At 45.7% G+C, this 9992-nt stretch overlaps 1 protein-coding gene across 1 annotated transcript in view; it reads left to right on the forward strand.

The window, feature by feature from the left end:
* TNFRSF11A (TNF receptor superfamily member 11a) overlaps positions 1-525 on the forward strand; it is a 50842-nt gene extending 50317 nt beyond the window's left edge. Inside the window, exon 11 of the mRNA XM_058556623.1 lies at positions 94-525. Within this exon, the coding sequence (XP_058412606.1) occupies positions 94-401 (308 nt within the window). The 3' untranslated portion in view covers positions 402-525. The remainder of the gene's footprint in view (positions 1-93) is intronic.
* The last annotated feature ends 9467 nt before the right edge of the window (positions 526-9992 follow it).

The following is a 9992-nucleotide window of genomic DNA, read 5'->3' on the forward strand; positions in this document are numbered from 1 at the left end:
CCGATTCGTGGGAAACTCCTCTCACAAGACCAAGTTCTCACCGAGACTTGCTGACTCACCCTCTGCGTGTTCTCTCTTCCTCTCCCCTTGTAGGCAATGTGACTGGAAACAGTAACTCCACGTTTATTTCCAGCGGGCAGGTGATGAATTTCAAGGGCGACATCATCGTGGTCTACGTCAGTCAGAACTCCCAGGAGGGCCCGGCGGGGCCGGGCGGCGGCGCTGGGGAGCCGGTGGGCCGCCCGGTGCAGGAGGAGAGCCCGGCGCGCTGCGACTCGTTCGCGGGCCTCGGGCCGCGCTTCCCGGACACGTGCGCCGGCGCCCCCGGGCCCGACAAGGCCTCGCGGCCGGTGCAGGAGCAGGGCGAGGCCGAGGCCCGCGCGCCCGGGGCTTGGCGCTGAGCGGCCGGGAACCCACTGCGGGCCACGGCGCCCCACGGAGCCGCGATGCCGCCGGGCGGCGCCGACCTCCAGCCCACGCAGCCCGCCCCCTGCGCCGGCACGACCGGGACCGCGTCCCTACCCGGCGGCGCGGGCCGCGCGCGCCTGCGCCTCGGCGGGCCCGGGGGCGGGGCCTGGGAGCAGGGGGCGGGGCCCGATCTGCGTCTTTCCGCCCCTCCATTCGGTACATCTGCGCCCAATTACCTGACGTTCTCTGCCCACCTGCTCTCCATAGAATCGGGGACTTGTAAAAAAAACGTACAATTGTTATCACCATTCACTGATGTCCACAGTCACGTACCGACTAATGACCCAGGTACACGTTGCTGTCTTTGGTCGCTCCGCTTTTACCTCCTTTTATGGATTTTCTCCCTCCTCTCCCACCTCCCCTTATTTTTCATCAGTACTGGTCTCTTTGACATCTCTTTTTATGGCTGTCCCGTCCTATTTGGGTCTTTATTTTTTTCTCCTATATTTATGTCACTTTCATAACATTTTTCTTGTTACTTCCCCACCACCATTTTTTTGACTACTTAAGGATTTTCTTGAAAATTCTCCTAAGGGTGACGGTCTATTTTACATATTTTTTTGCACCCCTTCTCACAAGTAGGTGCCTGTGTTTGGGTGATGGCTTTTGGAGGGAGGGGTTGTCTGTACTAAGCACTTGGGGGAAAAAGCTGGACATGTGAAGTGTGGAGGGAGGCTCAGGGAACAAGTGGAGAAACTTCGTTTTTGAAAAATTTTCTGTTTCCATTTTTCTAAAGGAAAGAAAAAGGGAAACCCCATTTTTCCTCCTGAATGTCTTGACGTTTGTGTCAATCCTTGGGCAGAACTAAGTTGCAGTTTGCATCCTCCCTTACGCCATCCCAGGATGGTTCATCCCCTGGGGTGATTTGTTTACCCCTTCCGGCTGAGGCAGTCGGGTACTTTGGCAACTAAATCTCTAAAAAATCCAAGTTGCTGCAGCTTGGCATTCTTATTCTTGGTGTCTCTCCGGAAAAGACGAGAAAAGTGAACAGCACACAGGGATAGCCTGCACAGAGTGAAAAGAAGGTGCCAAGGAAGTTCAAGAAAGAAAGAATAAAATGGAAATAATAATTTCCATTTCTGGATAGGAATGGCATACATGTGTTTAGGCAATAGGCCCTATTTTCTTCCAAAATAATTGTAATTTAGCCTTGTGGAAGTGGAAAACATTCCTGCTATTTTCCAATGCATTTAAATTAAAAACCAAATCTTCACATTGTGGATTGAAGAAAACTTACCCTAGAGGTGCTTTTCTCTTAGCATCAGCCCTCTTGTGAAGAACTATAGAGTCTGAGTCAGCTTGAAAGGAATTACCTGAGTTGTCCCATCTATTGTGGCCAGTTGAGCATTTGTTCTCCTCAAATACTAGAGAAAAGTTAAAAATCTAAGCATATTACAGTTAATTTTGTGGATCTGGTGGGTTTTAAGAGTGCTGATAGTTGTCACTGTCCAGACTTTAATGGCCACAAATGCCCAGCTGAAGGGAATGACCATTGGTCACTGGTTTCTCGCTACTGGTTGCAGATCTCTTGGAAATGCTGGAAGGGTAACAGTAATTGTGATTTTTAATGGAGAAGCAGAGGATGGCTCTAGAATTTATGGGACTCCTTAGCTGACATAAAAAACTGCAGGAAATAACTGCATTGCCAGAATGATTGCTTGGTGGGAATTTACTGTCTGTTCTGCCCTTTTAGTTAACATCCATCCAAAGAGAGATGTTATAAAAATGGAAGAAACCATTATGCCTTTTAATATAGAGTATCTTAAACAGACAAAGTGTGCTGGGCTAAAGACCCAAGTTTCTGCTGTGACTGTCATCATCTCACTGATATTAGTTTACCTTTCTGTGCTTTCATTTTTTTTTCTATAAAAAGGCACTAATGATCATTTTTGACACTTTCTCTACCCACAGATAACAAAAGGATGCTACAGTGCCTATTAAAATATCTTGAGCTCCTTAAATAAAAGGTGCTAAATAAATACGTAAGAATCTACTTTCAGAAAAAGGTAGTATTCTTTCCCACACTGATCTTTACTAATTCTGTATTGATCCAAAGACAATTAAATGATGGGAAATGTATAGCAAATTTTGGTCTGTGTCTGTGTATCATAGAGATATATGTGACAAATGTAAACAGAATGAAATGAAGACAATAATGAAAAATTGTTTAGGGCATGTGATAAAGAGATTATTAAACTTATATTTGACCATAAAAGATTCTTTTTCATGGCTTGCTTAAACAGAATTCTTTGTGAAATAATGATCTGACTTATTCCTGATCTCTATGGTGTAAGTTGGTTTTCTAGTGTCTTATTGGTGGAAACCTCAACAACAGAGTTGGGACAGAAAATGCCTTGCTTTGATGATATATCTGCTGTTGATCTCATAAGAAAATTCTTTAAAATACAGGTTGGGGGCCGGCCCTGTGGCTTAGCGGTTAAGTGCGCGCGCTCCGCTACCGGCAGCCTGGGTTCGGATCCCGGGTGCGCACCGACGCACCGCTTCTCCGGCCATGCTGAGGCCGCGTCCCACATACAGCAACTAGAAGGACGTGCAGCTATCACATACAGCTATCTACTGGGGCTTTGGGGAAAAAAAAGGAGGAAGATTGGCAATAGATGTTAGCTCAGAGCCAGTCTTCCTCAGCAAAAAGAGGAGGATTAGCATGGATGTTTGCTCAGGGCTGATCTTCCTCACAAAAATAAATAAATAAATAAAATACAGGTTGGTTATGCAGTGAAAGAGTTAAAAGGGAAGTGGAGTTTAGGGTTTCCTACTCACATTTAACTCAACTACCAGAAGAAGGAAGAATTAGTTTCTCTTTCTACCTGTAAGCGCAAAGAGCAGTTTGAATGTGATGTATTGAAACTTTCATATGGGGGGGGCGGGGGCTGTGTAACAAACCACCACAAAGCTTGGTGGCTTGAAACAATCACCATTTATTGAGCTCACAGTTCTGTGGGTTGGTTCAAGTTGGTTGGTTTTTCAGGCCTCAGTGAGCCTGGCTTGGTCACCCATGTGCAGTCTGCAGGCTCGCTGGCTGGGGGTTGCCTGGGCTAGACTGAGCCCTCTTCACACGGTCCCTCATCCTCCCAGCAGGCTAGCCTGGCCGTGTTTTTATGGTGGTGGTAGAGTTCTGAGAGAACGCTTCTACCTTCTGCCACATTCTGTTTGCCAAGCAAGACACAAGGGCAGACAGATTCAAGGGATGGGGAAACAGACCCCCACCTCTTTAAGAGAAGACAGAAAGACGTTGGGAAGAGGGGCGGATACAAGGAGGGGGAGAATGGGGCCCTTTTTGCCATCTAGCTACCATAGGGACATTGTTTGAAATAAAATGGTGCAGGAAAAAGTGCATCTGGGAGCAGAAGAGGAGCATTTCCCAGCGTCTGATAAGTGGTTCCTTCTCTGGTGATCGCATTCCTTTGACGCAGAGTACTGTGGATTCCTACAGCCAGAGGGACACCCACATTCACGTTTAAGTATTAACATTTCTTCCAAAGCCAAATATACATGACTGGGGAGTGGGTTCTGCTTTTCTACTGCATTCCATTGGCACAGATCACTGAAAAGTGACTATTTGTAAAGTGAAGAAAACTGGTGAGATCCTTTGGGTAGAAGAACTTGTCACATAAACAGATAAAGGATGTCATTAGTGTTCACTCTTTATGCTGATTCAACAGACAGACTCTTTATGGTTAGATACTGGGCAAAAAGGTAAGCTTGAGCAAAGGTACTGTCCTTGGTGGGAGAGATGTAATTTTGAAACATTTGCTCTTTGACAGTCACTGATGGCCCATGACTCTGCTTGGCTATCTGTTTGGGGAGCTGTGAGGTGCTCCAGGCATGAGTTGCACAGCCCCCTTTTGGGAGAAGGGGTAAGCATTCAAAGCCCTAAACATTCGATTGTGAGTCGCCATTTTTATTAGTGCGCTTTTAACGCTTGGGCCCTGAGCATCCCTGAGAAAGGAGATGAAGATAGCTGGAGAGTCTTGAGGAGTCTAGGGACGTCCTACAGAGTAGGGAGGACTATGGACATTGCTCTGCTCCAGGGCCCCAGAGGAGCTGCTGGGAAGGGGTTATCAGCAGAATTCTGGCCCCCAGGGCTGTTCCACGAACAGACTACCTTGCGACTACTAAAGCCTTGCCAAAAAGAGGCAAGACCTGAAATTGGGCAGTGGTGGGATCAACAGTGGGCACAAGCATGTCAGATAGTTTCACTGAAGCCAAACTCAAAGGTTCAGAGGGGCCACAGATACTGGAAACCCTGGACCAACACTCCCCTGGTAGTCCCACTTACAAACTGCTTCTCTTGGTAAAATAACCCCATGTCTCCCAAGGTCTGAACAAAGGGAGGACTGAATAAATTTCCAAGTAGGGAGGGACGCCTAGGTGACCTCTGACTGTGACCCCTCCACCATGGTTTCTCATGGCTCTTAGGAGTCTGACTTTCTGTCTGTCCACCTCACTACTCCATAGTTATTGACCCCAGGTTGAAACTCATGCTTGGCCAACATCTTTTTGCTTCATTCCCCTTAGTAAAACTGACATGCAGGAACACTTTCCAGAAAATCTTCATTTAAGAATAAGATTACCAATAGCATAAAAGTTAAAATGATGAATTCCAGGTCTATGACAGTAACCGCATTCTACTCAAGGGGCTGGTGAAGTTTCCCTATCTCCCTATGTAGTAGAACAAGCAGGAGTTTTGCAATCAGACCAGAAGTCAAAACTCAGATGCTATTGACTTACCTCGTGCAGCCGCTTAACTTCTTAGCCTTATTTTCCACATATGTAAATTGAAGATAACAATATTAGTTTATAGGGCTGGGGTAAGGATGAAATGTGATGAGGTACAACCAAGCACCCGCAGAGTTCCTGGAAGATACTAGTAGTGGAGACCCAACTGTCGTGCTGTCATTCACTTTCCTTCTCTGTCTCTTACATCTGTCCATTCCTGGACACACAAGCAGTCTCAGACATCATGTTCCCTTCCTGTATTGGACCATGTAACTAACTGTAAGCTGACTCTGCCACTCATCTCAGACACCTTCCTACTCTTTGAAACTGGGTCCAAGGGTGCACCTTTTCCATAGTTGATTGACAAGACTATGGTGGTTGACCCAAAGTTCTCATCTTCTGACATTACACACTGCGGGAAGTGGACTTATGCCATGTAGCTCCACAATACACTGCCTTAACAGGACAGCACAGTTAGAATGGGCTCTGGTGGGCCTTTCTCTCCTAGCCCCTGACGTTTGGGGAGAGTGAAGGATACCAGGATGTATAAGTTGAAAGGCCACGTTTCTTTTTCTCCCAATGTCCTGGATGTCAGTCCCAGTTTGGGGAGGATAATAAATTGGCCACCAGCTTGGGAGAGGTGGCATTATAGACCCAAGCCTCTTGGGAGGGGACTGGAGCTCAGTAAAAGCATTCTCTGTGACCCAGGCTCTTGATTTCTCACAGGCAGCTGTAGCCCCACAAACAAAGGCTACATGGACTTTAAGGTCACGAGAAAGACTACATTCTTATGATGAGACATGAGTTGCCTTAATTTAGGCAGGGGCAGTAAAACCTCTCACCCTAAAATGGAAAAGCAAATTCAATTTAATTGGCTTTTATGGCCTATTTCAATGGCAAAGAAAACATGAAAAAAAAGCATATATAAATCTCTTAGAAGAGCTTTTTCTAAATACTTACTATATCAGTGGAAAAATAAGCATAATTTTTTACATCAGGGTTTATTGAATTTGGATTTTTATATCCAGTAAATTTCACCCTTTTTAGCTATAGGTTTATGTTTTGACAAAAATATGTAGTTGTGTAACCACCACCACCACAATCAAGATATAGAGTATTTTCAGCACCCCAAAAGTTCCCCCATTTCCCTTTATAGTCACTCGCCTCCTCACTACTCCCAACCCCTGGCAACCACTATCTGTGTTCTGTCCCTATAGTTTTGCCTTTTCCAGAATGGTATATAAATGGAATCATAGAGTAGGTGGCCATTTGAGTTTGGCTGCTTTCAGCATAATGCTCTTGAGATCTATTCAAGTTGTTGGGTACATCAGTAGTTAGTTCCTTATTGTTGCTGAGTAGTATTCCATTGTATGGATGTGCTATTCACTAATCCATGTGTATAGATTATCTATTCACGAGTATTGGGATTCTTTCCAGTTTGGGATGATTACAAATAAAGCAACTATAAAATTTGTGTGAACATGTGGTTTCATTTCTCTTGGGTAAATACCTAGGAGTGGGATTGTGGGATCATATGGTAAATACATATTTAACTCTATTAGAAACTGCAAAATTGTTTTCCAAAGTGACAGTACCACTTTGCATTCCCATCAGCAATGAATGGGAGTTCTAGTTGTTCCACATCCTCACGAGTACTTGGTATTGTCAGTTGTTTGTGTGTTTTAATATTAGCCATTCTAATAGATGTGTAGTATCTCATTGTGGATTTAATTTGCAGTCTGTGACTGAGCATCTTTTCATAAGCTTATTTGGCTATCTTTAGCTCTTATTTGGTGAGGTGTGTGTCATATCTTTTGCCCGTTTTTAAATTGGGTTGTTTATTTTCTTACTGAGTTTTGAAAGTTCTTTATATATTCTGGCTACAAGAATATATAGATTTTTAGGGCCTTTTTATTTCTGTGACAAAGAAACCATGGAAAGATATATTTTTAAAGCTTTTAGAGCATTCTGTAAGTATTCACGGCTATTAGAAAAAAATAAAGACATTGTAATTTTTTGTTTTTTTAAAAAATTGAGTTTCAGGAGACATATGTCAGTAGCATTTATTCAGAGTAGATGTTTCCACAATAAAGCCTCTTTTCAAAGTGAGACTCCTAGTGTCAGGGCCCAGAGCCATTGCTTGCTCAGTGGGCTACCGTGTCCTATAAGGCTGTATCAAATGCAGCAGCCACCCTTCTAGGGGGCACGTTCACCCACAGAAACTGTGAGTTTTGAAATAAACATGCTGATATAAATGTCTTTTATTGGTTGAGGAAACATTGAATATTTTTCTACTGATATTTTCTGCTTTCATTATTTTATATATTAATATTACTATTCTAATAATGAGGTGCTGATTGAGGCAAAAATAAAAACAAACTCCAAATGGCATCATCCTTTCTTTCTGGAAATGGAGAGAGCAGGTGGCCTTGGGACAGATCTTGTGACCGTGGGCAAGGCTGTTTGGTTGTGGTGTCTGTCGGCCTGGAGAGTACCGGGAGCTGTCGTGCCTGACAGAAATGCCTCCTCAGGTGTCCCTCGGTCTGCAGAGCTAGTGCCAGGGGACGAGGAAGGCAGGGCTGCAGGGGAGCCCAGCAGCCTCCTGCGAGCTTCGACGCTCGCGTGCTTCTTGAAGGATTGGCGTCACCCTTAGTGAGCTCCCCTGGCGGAAGGGACGCCAGGGTTCCAAAGGGGCACTTGGGCTGGTGGCGAAGAGTTGGGGCTGGACAGGTGGACACTCCTGCGGACTCAGCCACCTCTGGCTCGGCTCTGGAGACGATGGCTGAGCGTGAGCGAGGTAAGTCGCATTTTAACCCTGGAGGCTCTCCTCCCCTCGGCAGTACACAAGTATCTGTGTGTGGGGGACAGTGCTTGATAGTGCCCAGAGGCTGTGACAGGGCATGACTGAGCTCGCCAGCCTTTTTCATCTCTCTGGGGTATTTGGAGGGAGAATGCTTCCTTCCCCTTTGGACTGAGTAAGACCTTGGTGTTCTTGGATGCCTGCAGGGGGAGGCTTTCCATGTGAGCAGTTTGACATATGTGGGCTCCAGCAATTAATAGGAAAAAATAAAAGAGGTGAGGCTGTATTTATGCTTGCAGCTAGTGAAGCAGACCATGCCGGAGATGCACAGATGATGGGAAAAGAGGAATCAGGACATTATGAATTTGACCATAACTATCCCTCCTTCAAAAAAGACCAAAGTCTTTCACATGGCTTCCAGGGCCCCCACCCTCCAGGCTCATCTCACAGCACTCTTGTTCATTCCAGCCGCATGGTCTTCAGCGCACACCCTGCCTGCCTCAGGGCTTTTGCACATGCCGTATTCGCTTGCTGACTGCAGACTTCTTCCACCAGTTCTTCCCCTGGTCCTGACTTCTTCCCCGTGAGATAGACCGGGAAGATATTAGTAACTCTATTTTTTTTTTAACCAGCCAGAAAACGAGGACCATCTAGGTGGACAGAGGCCATGACATGGAACAGGGGTCACTGATGAGCACGTGTCAGAACAAGGGAGTCTTCTTTCTCTCTGTCTGCTCCTCCCCATCCTCCTCCACCATTCTCCAACTTCCCTGACCTCTTTTCTGCATTCCTTAATTCTGTGCCCTTCTCTCTCTTTGCTTGTTGCTCAAGCCTTGCTCCTACTCTCTGCCCCTTCCCCCAGGCACTTGGTGCACTTCCCTTTCCATCCTTCCATGTGGGTCTCGCAGTTCTTACTGTTGTTCCCTCAAGGACTCCTCTGTTCCTCTTGCCTCAGTACTCGTCCCCCGGCCCTCAGCCTCCCCTGCCCAGGCTCCTCCTCTCGTGTCTCCAGTCCTTGTTCCTGCCTCTCTGCCTGTCCTCCGTCTCCCTCCCCCATCTCAGGGCCTGGGGCTGCAGACGGTGCTGTGGTGAGATTTTCTAGCTGGAGCTAAACCTTCTACCAATCACTTTTTTAGAACTTGGCCTTTTCTTGGAAATTACTGTTTGTTCCTTTTGCTCCAGTGAGCACATTGCTTTCATGTCTGGGCTAAGTTCAGATCCCGTCTTCCCTCAGAAAGGGCCCCTCAGACACAAAGGGCGGGTTTTGGATGCGTACCTTGTCATTTCCGCCTCTGGCTGCATGTACGGATCCATAGCACTGGTTTTTAAATGGTTTTTTTAAACCCTTAAGCCCTGCTCAGTGGTAGTTGAAACCAACAACTATTTCTGACCGCCTCAAAGGCTTATCCAGAGGTGTCAGGGACTAGGAACCCACTCAGGTGAAATCAGGCCAATTCAGGAAGACATCTCAAGAAACCAGGAGAAATGAACCTCAGAATGTTGCAAGGGCAGGGATGAGGTAACTCCAGAGACCGCCCCTCTGTTCTTGCTCCCTGATTTCCCTCCTCTCACAGACTCTCTCCGTCTCCCCTCCTAACTTGGTATGTCCATTGCATGTAACGGCTGCTCTCTTCTCAAACCTTCAGCTCCTAAATCCTTTCATTTCCAGTGTCCACTACCCACTGGCCATATATATTTGTGTGTGTGTGCGTATATGTGTGTGTGTGTGTGTGTATAGTATATAAACTTTATATATATACTTTTATATAGTGTATATATATATAGTTTATATATATATAAACTTTTTATATACTGTATACACACACACACAGTATATAAACTATATCCAGTTTAATACATAACAGTTCCAAATTCCAAGAGATAGATTCTGGTTATCTCAACATCGCTTTTGAACCAAACTACCGTTTATAGGTCACGTGGGTCAGTCCAGTCAGTGGCCAAGGAGGGCCACTAACGTAAAATA

This window comes from Diceros bicornis, chromosome 16, assembly GCF_020826845.1.
Source record: "Diceros bicornis minor isolate mBicDic1 chromosome 16, mDicBic1.mat.cur, whole genome shotgun sequence".
Taxonomy (NCBI): domain Eukaryota; kingdom Metazoa; phylum Chordata; class Mammalia; order Perissodactyla; family Rhinocerotidae; genus Diceros; species Diceros bicornis.